At 49.9% G+C, this 12,456-nt stretch overlaps 1 protein-coding gene across 1 annotated transcript; it reads left to right on the forward strand.

Annotated features, from left to right (window-relative positions):
• Positions 1–2,928: 2,928 nt before the first annotated feature.
• Positions 2,929–11,831, forward strand: sall3b (spalt-like transcription factor 3b). The gene is made up of 4 exons (XM_029166603.3): positions 2,929–4,363; positions 7,396–10,305; positions 10,402–10,739; positions 11,237–11,831. The coding sequence occupies exons 1-4, from the start codon at positions 4,282–4,284 to the stop codon at positions 11,627–11,629; spliced, it is 3,723 nt and encodes a 1,240-aa protein (XP_029022436.1). The 5' UTR covers positions 2,929–4,281; the 3' UTR covers positions 11,630–11,831.
• The last annotated feature ends 625 nt before the right edge of the window (positions 11,832–12,456 follow it).

Here is a 12,456-nt window from a genome sequence, read left to right on the forward strand (position 1 = left end):
ACTAAACAAGACGTAACATTAAACTGCAAAGACTATAAACTCACCTGAACGAAGCATGATTGTACCTTTTTTCTAGGACCAAAACAAAAACATCTGCTCAGAGGAGCCTTTAACACTTTGTGCCCACATACGTTTAAAGTCGTGATTCAAATGACTGTGCTCTGTCTGTAGAGAATCGAGGTGAGTTCACACTGGAGAGAAACCTCACTCATGTGACCCAGCCGGGATCCGTGTACAGTTTAAGTGCAGTTTCACATTAACATTTAATTTCCACTAAAGCTCTCACTGGCCTCCTCTTTAAAAACATGGCTGCCGGTGTCCAGGTGCTGCGACTGTGTTCTCAGCTCGTTCATGATGCCGGGCACGCTGCCCAACAGACCCCCCATCCTGCCCTCCATCTCACTGCGAAAGTCCACCTCCTCCACTTTAACCTGTCCTGCGGTGGTGAGGAAGGCCTCGCCATCATCACACCCGTAGCCGTAGCCATCCTCAGTATCTGCTGCCGCAGCGCTCGCATTGTTACTGTGACCTGAGGAGCTGCAGGCCAGTCTCTCGCATCGCGCCTGATGCCTGAGGAAGCTGTCTTTCCAGATGACTTTCTTCCCGCACAGGCTGCACTCGTAGGGCCGCAGCTTCACTTCTGATTTCTTTTTGGTCTCCTCTCCTTTTGCTTTGTGTTTTGGGATGAAGGCCCCGGTTCCATTCGGCTGCAATAACTGCTGAGTGAAGGTTTTGGATATTGGGATGCTGTCGGGGTCCGAGCCTCCGCGCCGGTGCTGGCGATGGAGGCGGGTGAGGATGGAGGCGGGTGAGGATGGAGCGGGTGAGGATGGAGCGGGTGAGGATGGAGGCGGGTGAGGATTGAGGCGGGTGAGGATGGAGCGGGTGAGGATGGAGGCGGGTGAGGATTGAGCGGGTGAGGATGGAGGCGGGTGAGGATTGAGGCGGGTGAGGATGGAGCGGGGTGAGGATGGAGGCGGGTGAGGATTGAGCGGGTGAGGATGGCAGGGGTGAGGATGGAGGCGGGTGAGGATGGCGGGGGGTGAGGATGGAGCGGGTGAGGATTGAGCGGGGTGAGGATGGAGGCGGGTGAGGATGGAGCGGGTGAGGATGGAGCGGGTGAGAGTGGAGGCGGGGTGAGGATGGAGGCGGGTGAGAGTGGAGGCGGGTGAGGATGGAGGCGGGTGAGGATGGAGCGGGTGAGGATGGAGGCGACAGCAGCAACGCACACAAGCTGCGCTGGAACGTGTCATCGTCAGCGCGCTGCGAGCACAGGGGCACATCTATGCGGGGGGCGGGGGGCGCGGGCCCCGTGTTGGACCCCCCACCCCCCCCGCTGGCCCCACATTCTAAGCGGTCACACAGCGGTGGGCTCCAGCTGTGATTGGACAATAAAACAATTGTCATGATGAGCACCACAGCTGTAGTGGCTGCAGACAGCGGCCCCTCTTTTATCTCTGCTTTTACTTGCCCCCTCCATCCTCCCTCTCTCGCTCCTGCGGTTCCTCAGGTACTGGATCACATCGACGTCTGATGAGCTGTAGCAAACATCAGGGCGGCCTGTGATACTCGGCAGGACGTATTTCAAAGGGGTTTGAGGTCATATGTCACTGTTCCAGGGCTGAGGCGCTGTCATGTATTAATTAAAATCCAAATACCCCGTATTGATTGTGTTATCAGCCCGGTGCAGCCCAGGCCGTTGTATTGATCCAGCCTGTGATTTATGATCATCTTCAAGAAAAATCCTTTTGTGTGATTATATGAGGAAACAGAGCCTGAGTGAGCGTAATTCCTTTAAATCTATTCCGTATCACGGAGCTGCTGGTGGAGGGCTAAACACACTGCCACCCTCCAGCCTCCCGCAGGAACGGTATATTTTTTAAAATGTTATTATCCAGTGGCTTTCATTGAAAAGTAAATCAAATGAAGCAGTGGGCGCCACCGACACATAACTTACAGCTGCAGCCTGTGGCTCTCAGCCACTCTATTCACTGGTCAGAGGCTGAGCTCCCCCACACGTCAACAACAGCCCGTAATATCAGACGAACTGCTGAATGGTGATGGCTAATAAAAATATTAGCTGGACGGGATAAATATTTTAAAACCCATGCGCTAAATGAGAGGACAGGAGTGGTTGGTTCCCTCACAGATTCCCCTTAAAGTCTGACGTGTTTAAAGGCAGGTTTGGGCACAAGAGCAGCGTTTGGCTGAGCAGCAGCAGCTTGTGAAGGCTGTTTGATGAGTTGAAGGACATTTCATGTTGGCTAAGTGACTCTTTACATGTAAAATGGCCCCACTTCCCTCACACTGAGGCTAAGGGAACCTCGGGGAATTCCTTTCCCTCTTTATCCACTTTGGAAGCGTTTACCAGATGTTTTCTGCTGCTTTTCGTCCTGTAGCTGACGGCAGAGCAGGGTCAGCGGCCATTAGCCATTAGCCATTAGCCGTTAGCCATTAGCCATTAGCATGTCATATCTCCATCTGAGCCCCATTCTGCTGCGGCCGAGCTCGCATTCCTCAGCCGGCACCAGCAGCCGGGCCGGTGCTGTATCTGCTGCTCCGCTCAGCGGCCACTGAATCCGCTCTGCTAATTTTCATTGTCAGTTCTGCAAACTCAGTTTCCTCTTTTATGGACACTTCAGCCTCGGTGGTAAATGACTGGTGCAGGATTGTGCACATAAAGTAAAGTTTGAAGATCGTGTCTGAGCTAAAATGCCAAATTTAGAAATTAGAACCTGACGGGACTTCCTTCATTGTATAAAAATCTGTTGTTGAACTAATTTTCTTTTCGCAGCTCCAGCTCCACACACGTGCCGCTGGGACACACAACACTTCCGCGTGAACTCAAGTGGTGCCCGTGGCTGCGACTGGAGTCCGCCGCGGTGCAGCCCAGTTACAATCTGGAAGAGATCATGGTCAAGTGGTTGCTGGTTTGATTTTGTGTGCCGACGCCGGTTACAAAGAATCGATATCGAATCAAGGAGGGTTGAGTTTCCAGATAAGCGCCGCGGCCGCGCTGGCTATTCATCATAAGTCTGTGGGAACCTGATAGGCCAGAAGGAATGATATTCCAGCGGGGGCCGGGCCTCCTTATCTCTGCGTGGCAGAGGGAAGGAGACACAGCGATCGATAGGCCGTTGTGCAGGACTTCCAATTATCAACAGCTGATTCTGTCCTCGTGCAGCTGCATCTTTAATACCACATAATTACAAGTTGTGGGACAATGCTGGTGAAGGGGATCAGGGCTGTGGTGAAGTGTGCTACAGCCTGTGGAAAGGGAGCCTCGCTTTCCATACTCTGATGTTTGACTTCAGTTAAAGTGATCAAACGTGAAGTCAAGGCCGGTGTTGTGATTGAACGCCCTCGGGTTCAGGTTCCGCGCATCCCCGCTCATCACCTACAGGAGCACTTCTTTTCCAGAGCCCTTTTCCAGTCCGCCGTGGCGCCAACTTGTGGGAGGTCGTTGGAGCTGAAGCACGGGCTCCGACACCTCCCGGCGTCCCGGCAGCAGCCTATCGCGGGCGGCCGCAGGGCGTCTGCGATGGTCGGAGGCGGAGGCAGCGAGGAGCGCGCCGGTGCCTCGCGCGAGCCGAGGAGTCGCACTTCCGACGCGGAACCGACGGCGTCCGAGGACCGCACGCGCGCTTTGCGCACAAAGTTTGACTTCACGCGCGCACTCCATCCGGAGGACATGGATCTGTGGTGATTTCACACTTCGCAACTACCTCTCCCAGTGCGCGTATTGTGGACCTTTGAGGCTGAACAGAAGAAGAATAACTTCCCCGATAGTGGTGCGTCCATCCACCCGCAGACTGGGAAGTCTGGTCACAGTGGTGCCTTTTCACCACCTCACCCAAAAAGACGCCGTTCCTTCAGGGATGATACAAGATGCAGCAGCTGACCGTGAGCTGAAAGCCGAGGCTGCTCCAAACGCACGAGACACTCCGGACTTGGAGTCGGACTGCGTCGTCGTCGTTGTGCGTAAAAGCGCTCGCGCACCGGACAGGAAGTGAACAAATTATTATTAAACCCCATCCCTCATTTCCATATCTGGGGAGAGTTGGCTGGAGCGCAGCCAATCGCCCAGCGAAGGGCAGCGAGAGTCGTAAAAGCATTATCCTTCCTCCATCATAATTACACTGACATGCGCAATCTGCACGCGGGCACCTCCACCAGCCTCCATTCGCTTATTTCACCGAGCCCGCTCCCTCCGAACGGTCCCATTCGCTGCTTGTAGATGGTTCGGCGAAAGGCAGCGGCGAGTCGCACAGAAGGATCAACATGTCCCGACGCAAGCAAGCCAAGCCGCAGCACCTCCGGGCGGACGAGGAGGCGCCGCGGCGCGGAGCCGCCGACAGACGGGGTAGGTGTCTGTTCATTACGGCTCCGTCTGACGGACCACCGGAGTCGTTTAAGAACACTTTCATCTGGAGTTTCAAGGGGTCGCATCCGTCAAACAGGAACCGAACCAATTTAATCTGGTTCGGTTACTTTCCCCATTGTGCTCGATTCTTAGTTGTATATTTATATTTTAGTTTTCTTTTCTTTTCTCTTTTACAAATTAAACATTCTTAATCTAAAAGAAACAGCCGATCAGGTCAGGAGCAGGACGGTTGAATTAGTTTTGTATCTTATTAAATGGAAACAACATTAAACCACAGGGAGCCACACGTCGCAGGGCCCATATGCACCAAAACCAGAATTCTTATATTTAAACTAAATTCTACAGATTTATTGACATCGAGGATAAACAAGACACGACCTGAAATTAATCGTTAAAATCCACCAAAATATAGAATCAACTCAAGGAAGTAGCAACTTCTCAAACACAGATCATTTATTTTATTTATCCAGATTCAGATTAGAATGATATTTGTTATTTGTTGTTCGAGGACTTTTTGCCACTTTTTTAAATCAATGATGACATCGACAAGAATAAAAAAAATCCAAAATGAGGATGGCTCCTTAACTTCATAATTGTGATAGTGTCTTCACACGCACAGCGACGTCTGTTTCTCAATGAGCAGCTTGATTTATTTACAACATGCGAACAGATGAATATGATCAAACAAATAGATCAGATTAAATATTTCCCAGGGTCGACATTTATTACTATTAACGTTTGACCAAATTATTTGTAACCAGTAGCTGATACTTCAGAGGCCTTGATGGTATTTAATATTTTTAAATGCATATAATTTATTTAATTTACTCCTCAGGTCCTGGATGTTATCCAACCTTTTATCAGCCGAGCAATGAATCAAATCTGCTCTTGTTTATCAAAGTGACAAAGTCTCCTTTTTAAAATTGACAGAATTTTAAATTAAATTTGGCTGCGGTACTGTAACATCTCAGAGAGAGAGCTTCAAATAAAGTGTAAAAAAGCTAAATGGTAAAATATGATTTGTGTTCATTATATTCAAGCCTTTTATCCAGTGTTTATTTAAAACAAAAGGCCTGTAGCGACCAGGATTCAGCCTGATCTCTCATATCACGACACTTTCCTATTTGCGACTGTGAAGGTTGTGTTGTGAAGAGGCCCTGCTCACGCGGGCCCTCCCACAGCCTGAGCTTTGATTCAGCGGCTGACTTAACCTTTGTCAGCGCTGCCTTCGAGGGGCAAGTGCTTCACGTCTGGATCATAATACAATTAGTACATCTGAAGCGCTGCCCTCAGAGCCCAGAGGTCACGCACAGAGTCACAGAGAGTCCAGCAGCTTCTCTCAGCTGCCGCTCCACGAGTCCCCCCTCTCCTCTCGCCGCCAAACCACACAGCAAGAAACAGACATAAATCTGTTCTCTGCTCCAAGCGTCCTGAACCGAGTGAGAGTGACATTTTTAAATAAATTCCTATCGGTGTTATTATGTTTGGCAGCCAAATCGCAAACTGATCTCGCCTTTGTTTTTATTGTAAGCAAATCTTGCAAAGCCCAGACAAAATGCGAGCTCAAACAGACAAAGTGTTTTTTCCCCCTCGCTCCAGTGTTTGCTGAAGCGCTGCTTGGTGATGTTCAGACCACCCACTTGGTGAGACAACCACCGATTATTTACTTGTGACCAGTTCGACTTTGAAGTAGATTTTACTCACTCAACGGCTTCACTCGTCTTTCCTGCAGTTTTCACGGTGTCAGACACCAAGAAGTTTAAAATGAAAGTAGTTTAATGCGTAACACAGACATCGTTTGATGACGAGTTCATATAATTAAAATACCCGAAAGGTCATTTTGGAGCTTGTGCACGTTAACAAAATCCTTTATGTGGTGAAACATATAGTGAGAGCTGTGATTGTACTGAATCCACATACAAACAACTACACAGAAACTACACAACTGTTTTGAAAAATATTTGCCAAACTACAAACCAAAATAGAACAAAATGTACTTATATATGTCACTTATTATGAATACGCACCTAAAGTCACCTTTCCACTTCTGGTGCCTTATAAATTGTTATTCTTAAATTAGTCCAGAGAAGCCGTAACAAATAATTCACTATTGATTTGCCCAAATGTTTCCATCTGGTATCGCTGTCTGTTTCCTAATGGGGCAGAGCCTGAACAGATGCAACAACAACTAAAGTCTAAGATCTTTTCACAAAGAAGCTCCTGAATTAGGACAAAAGGAAGCTGTCGTGTAAAAAAGGCGCGCTGTCAATTCAAGATGTCAAATGTGTTAGATACACATTACGAGTGATGTTTGCAGCTTCTACACATTAACCTAAATCGAAACGATCCGTGGGTTCTGTCGCACCAACAGAGGCGTCCGTGTCTTTAAATGGTTTTCTCTAGACTTTGTCCTTTATTCTACTTTAATTAACTTCCAGTTGTTTGTTGTTAATTCAGATTTGTTTAATCTGTTTTTGTCTTGAAATGGGAAAAGATAAGAATGTTTATGAGACTGAACATGAGAAGTAGCGTTAAGCAATTAAGCCGAGTCGATGGACAGAGCTCGTAGTGGTTCTGACCCGTAACCGTCTGCATCTGGAGTCTGAGTAAAACTAAAAATAAGTGTTGTACTTTTTGACCAACACGTGTCAAGACAACTGAAGACGTCACACACTGAAATGTATGAATGCACAGAAAGTCAATATTCTGGAGGGACTTTCGTTGTCTGAACCACAGGTCAGAAGGTCAAGAAGCATCACTGAGCTTTATGGATTTTTCTGAAAGAGGATTGACATCTGAAAACATGAGGCTCACAGCAAAAACTAACGTGTATGACAATACTGCACTTTTATTTAATCGTCATTATCTCTACATCACTTTTGTCTGTAGGTTGAACTTAACCTAATTCCCCCCTTTAGTGCAGTTTCCTTCATGTCTGTGTCATTGAGGAGGATTGAATCACTCTATAAACAATTGATTGTGCGTTCACGGCCCTGTTGTTTTCTCTTTAGGCGTCGTGGAAGGTTCCGACCGGGAGGAGGAGCACGCAGGCGCCGAAGGCACACGCATCTGTGACAGATGCTGTGCCGAGTTCTTCACTTGGGCCGAACTGAGGGAGCACCAGAACGTCTGCACTGAGGAGCCTGTGGTGCTGATAGTGAAGGATAGCGGCTGCACGCCGGCTCCCGAGGAGTCTCCTCTGGGGCCGTCTCCGGGTCCCAGCTCAGCCTCCAGCGACTCGTCTGCAGCCGAGTCCACGGACGCTGGCTACGAGCTGGGAGAGACGCTGGTGAACGACAGCGACAGCCTGGAGGAAGGCAGGGAGCCGGACGAGGCCATGGAGCTGGAGCATCACCCGCAGGACAAACACCCCACAAGCCCCCAGCCCCCAGACCGGACTCCAGCGGAGTCGGCCCCCCCCCAGGGGTCGGCCCCCGGCGGCTACCACATGCCCAGCACCAACGTGACGCTGGAGATCCTCCACAGCACCAGGGTGGCTGTGGCCCAGTTCTCCCAGGGCATCAGCAGCAGCGGCACGGCGGGGAAGGCGGCGTCGGCCGCCATCCCCGTGATCCTGCAGCACCTGTTGGCTCTGCAGCAGCAGCAGGTCCATCAGCTGCAGCTCATCGAGCAGATCTGCAGCCAGGTCGCCACCATCAACAGGCAGCCGACCCAGGCGGCTTTAAACCCCGCGTCCAGGTCGCTGGCTCTGGCCCCCAACCCGTTCCCCTCCCCAGGCGTCGTCCCCCCCTCCATCCTCCCCCTGTCAGGTACCATGCCCTCTGCTATCAACGGACAGGCCTCGGTTGCATTATCGTCTGTGCTTGAGAAGTCACAAAACACCCCCCCACACGCTGAATGTGGGCAGACCGCCTTTAGAGACAGCACTTGTACCTCGGCCTCCTCCGAAAATTCCACCCCATCCATGTCCAGCAGCAGCGTCCCCGCGTTGCTGCCCGCGTACACAGGCTCCCTCCCCAGCAGCATTGGCTGCAGTCAGACGCCGGGCTCGTGCAGCCCGCTGCCTCTGGGGCACAGCAGCCTCCTCAGCTCGTCCTCCAGCCTGCCGTTTCTACCTCAGAGCCCCCCCAGCAGCGTCATCTTCCCCAATCCCTTGGCGAGCATCGCCGCCACAGCCAACGCACTCGACCCGCTCGCCGCCCTGATGAAGCACCGGAAGGGGAAGCTGCCTAGTGCGTCCTTATTCGAGGCGAAGCCCAGCCCAGAGGAGCCCTTCTTCAAACACAAATGCCGGTTCTGTGCCAAAGTGTTTGGCAGCGACAGCGCTCTGCAGATCCACCTGCGCTCCCACACCGGAGAGCGGCCTTTCAAATGCAACATCTGTGGCAATCGCTTTTCCACGAAGGGGAACTTGAAGGTGCACTTTCAGCGACATAAAGAGAAGTATCCTCATGTTCAGATGAACCCGTACCCGGTGCCAGAATATCTAGACAATGTGCCAACCAGCTCCGGGATTCCCTACGGAATGTCCATCCCTCCAGAAAAGCCTGTCTCGTCATGGCTGGATAGCAAACCTGTTGTAGCAGCGCTGCCCGCCTCCCTGGGTCTTCCGCTCTCCTCCAGTATTACCAGTATTGGAGGCTTGAATGACCCTGTAAGTGTAACACCATCTGCTAGATCTCCCTACCAGCCAGCTTCTGGTGAATGTATATCTTTGTCGCCTAACCACAGAAGCAGTGAGGCTCATTTCTCTCCTGTTTCAGAGGCTCCACAGTTTAACCGTGAGACAGAAGCATCCCATATACTGAAAGCAGAGGGAGTACACCTGCCACAAAGCTGCACACTGAGCCTGAGAGCCAATCCGGTGACAGAGGTAACCGGCACTGCCGTCCCGTCCGCGGCCACCACACCTGAGCCCGCCGCCTCGGCTTCCCCCGCCCCCAGCTCCCCTCCCCTCTCATTCAACTCAGAGGAGACAAAATTCCCGTCAGCAGGCCTCCTGGACTCCATGGAGACGTCTGAAACGTCCAAGCTCCAGCAGCTGGTGGAGAATATCGACAAAAAGATCACGGACCCCAACCAGTGCATCCTCTGTCACCGCGTCCTCAGCTGCCAGAGCGCGCTGAAGATGCACTACCGCATCCACACCGGCGAGAGGCCCTTTAAGTGCAAGGTGTGTGGCCGGGCGTTCACCACCAAAGGCAACCTGAAGACCCACATTGGCGTTCACAGGGAAAACCCCCCGGTCCAGGTGCAGCACTCGTGTCCAATCTGCCAGAAGAAGTTCACCAACGCCGTGGTTCTGCAGAAGCACATCCGCATGCACATGGTCGGGCAGATTCCAGACACAACCCTGGAGGACGGACTGCAGGAGAACGACGGGAATGCGTCCATGAACGAGAAGAACTTCGACAGCCTCAGCAGCAACGGCAACGACCTGACTGATGATATGTCAATGGAGGATGAGAATGAAGGAGAGGAAATAGAAACTTTGGAGGAGGGTGGGAGTCCATCTAAACCTCTGGTCTTTGGTTGCGATTCCCCGCCTAAATCCTTTACTGATTCCAGTTTAGCGGCTCTGGAGAACCAAATGCGGATGATTGACTCCACTGTAAACCTAAACCATTCCTTTGGCATCAAGTCGCTGGCAAATGGTTTCAATGACGGCAGCCATCTCAATATTAAATGTGCTTTATCGGAGAATCGCAGTGGTCAAAGCCCGAGTGTGGTGGAATCTTCCCGGTCGCCCCAACTGTCGGACTCGGAAGGCGTGACGCTCAAATTACACGCAGAGAACAACAGTGGGCCAAAAGCCCAAGAGCTTTTGGCCTCGGTGAAGAGGGAGCAGATGGAGTCTCCCACCTCTGCAGCCCAGGATCTGAGAGGACTCCAGTCCGGAAAAATATGCGTGAAAGAGGAGACGCCGTACAGCCTGCTGTTCCAGCTGAGCAGAGAGAAAGGTGGGTCTGGCGTGCTGCATACGGCGCAATCCGACCTAACGTAGTGTAGTCGGGAGGGAGATCCTTGACTCTCCTGCTCTTCTGTTCCGGCCACAGGTCCAAGCATTCCCAGCCTGGGCACCAGCGTGTCGTCGGGCCTCATAAAGACCGAAGTGAACGGCAGCCAGCAGCCAAACAACCCCAGCGAGGGCCCGCATCCTGCGGGGAGCTCCCACATCCCCCCGGCGTATCCGGCCGCCGGCAGCCCGGGGATGACCTCGCTGCTCGGCCCCGCGCCGCCTCGACGGACGCCCAAGCAGCACAACTGCAGCGCGTGTGGGAAGAACTTCTCCTCGGCCAGCGCTCTGCAGATCCACGAGAGGACACACACCGGGGAGAAGCCGTTCGTCTGCTCCATCTGCGGCAGAGCTTTCACCACCAAGGGCAATCTGAAGGTGAATGAAGGCTTCTTTTGTTAGGATTCCAGCTGACATTAAATGTAATGAGAATTTAAATCTTAATGCTTCCACTATGAGTAAATTTTAACTGTGGAGCTGTGCAGCATTTTACAGTATTTGTCCTGTGTATAATATTGTGTACAGTATAAATTGAATACTTCCTTATTTAATAATAGTTATTATAATTGTATTTATTTATTTATTTATTTATTTATTTTCTAAATTAATTGATTGATAAATCAGTTTGTAAACTGTAGTAAAATAAAAGTGAAAATGATGATAAATGTACATGTGAAAGTAGAACAAGCAAAATATTTGACTTTTTTTTAGAATCCATGAAAGTACTACTCATTTAGTAAATACCTGTAGAGACTTTTTATTGTCCAGTTCAAAAATTAACTTACTGTACTTACTGTTTTAGAGTTGATCCCACAAAAAATAAGAATTTGGTTTAAAGTTGAATATTTTTAATTTTATACTACATATTTTCTCAGGTTCACATGGGAACCCACATGTGGAACAACGCACCCGCGCGGCGAGGCCGGCGCCTGACGGTGGACAACCCCATGGCGCTGCTGGGCGGAGAGGCGGTGAAGTTCGGGGAGATGTTTCAGAAAGACCTGGCAGCTCGAGCGATGAACGTGGATCCTGGGTTCTGGAACCGCTACGCGACAGCTATCACCAACAGCCTGGCCATGAAGAACAATGAGATCGCAGTGATTCAGAACCGGGGCATGTCCCAGCTTCACCCTCTGGCTGCGGGCATGGACAGAGTGAGCGCTGCAGGAAGTCCCATAAGCAGTCTGACCAAGACGGGCTTGGACCTGGGGAATAGCAGACATTTTTCTATGCTGATTGATGACAGTAAAGAAATTGGAATCAACTGAATAAAACTTATGCAAACCATTACAGACATTTAAAACATTGTAAAACACCCTGTTTGTTCTTATGTATTATATATAGAGAGACTTAAAAAAGAACTTTTTATCCATTGAAATATAATTGTAGGGTATTCACATTTTGAGACTTTACTTTGCAGTCATTTGTGAATGTTTGTTTTTCTATACATTAAATAAGTTGTTCAACTTGTACCTGATAATTCCTACGGTGCTTAGGTGCAGTTTGTGGTTGAAGAAGGGAACACGTGTGAAGATCAATAATGCAGAGTTTGCGTTCTCCAGCCCGCTGCCAGTGCTGCCTGCTGGGCCAAAGCACAAAGCATGCTCATCAGTACCCACATCTACAACCTGCAGTGATGTGTTTCACGCCCAGACTACAGCTGGGCTGAAAAAAACAGAACAAACAGTCGGCACGTTCAGTTCACTACCTCATTTTGCTTGAACACTGAGAATTTCTTGTCTTCATGTCATTTCACATGCTACTGCATTTACCAGAGTAAAAGGTTTACCCTCAACTGATCTCCTTTTCATTTTGATTCATGTGCAAAAAATAGTTTTATTTTCTTTTGGTTTTGATAGTTTGTTCCCTAAATAAATGACTCCTAATGTCAAAAAGAAGTTAAGCATGTACTTGAATAAAGTGCATTTCTGTTTTTTACATCTGCTCCTCTTAAGCTGCACTATTTACCAAAATAAGTCCAGTTATGGAGGAAAAATGTTTAGCTTATAATTTTGTGTATTTCCTTTCCGTGTTCTGTTATTATAATCTCTTCTTGCTGACATTCCCCAACTGCACTGAGAAGATGAATAGTTTT

The sequence above is a fragment of the Betta splendens genome, chromosome 11 (genome assembly GCF_900634795.4).
Source record: "Betta splendens chromosome 11, fBetSpl5.4, whole genome shotgun sequence".
NCBI classification, from domain to species: Eukaryota; Metazoa; Chordata; class Actinopteri; order Anabantiformes; family Osphronemidae; genus Betta; species Betta splendens.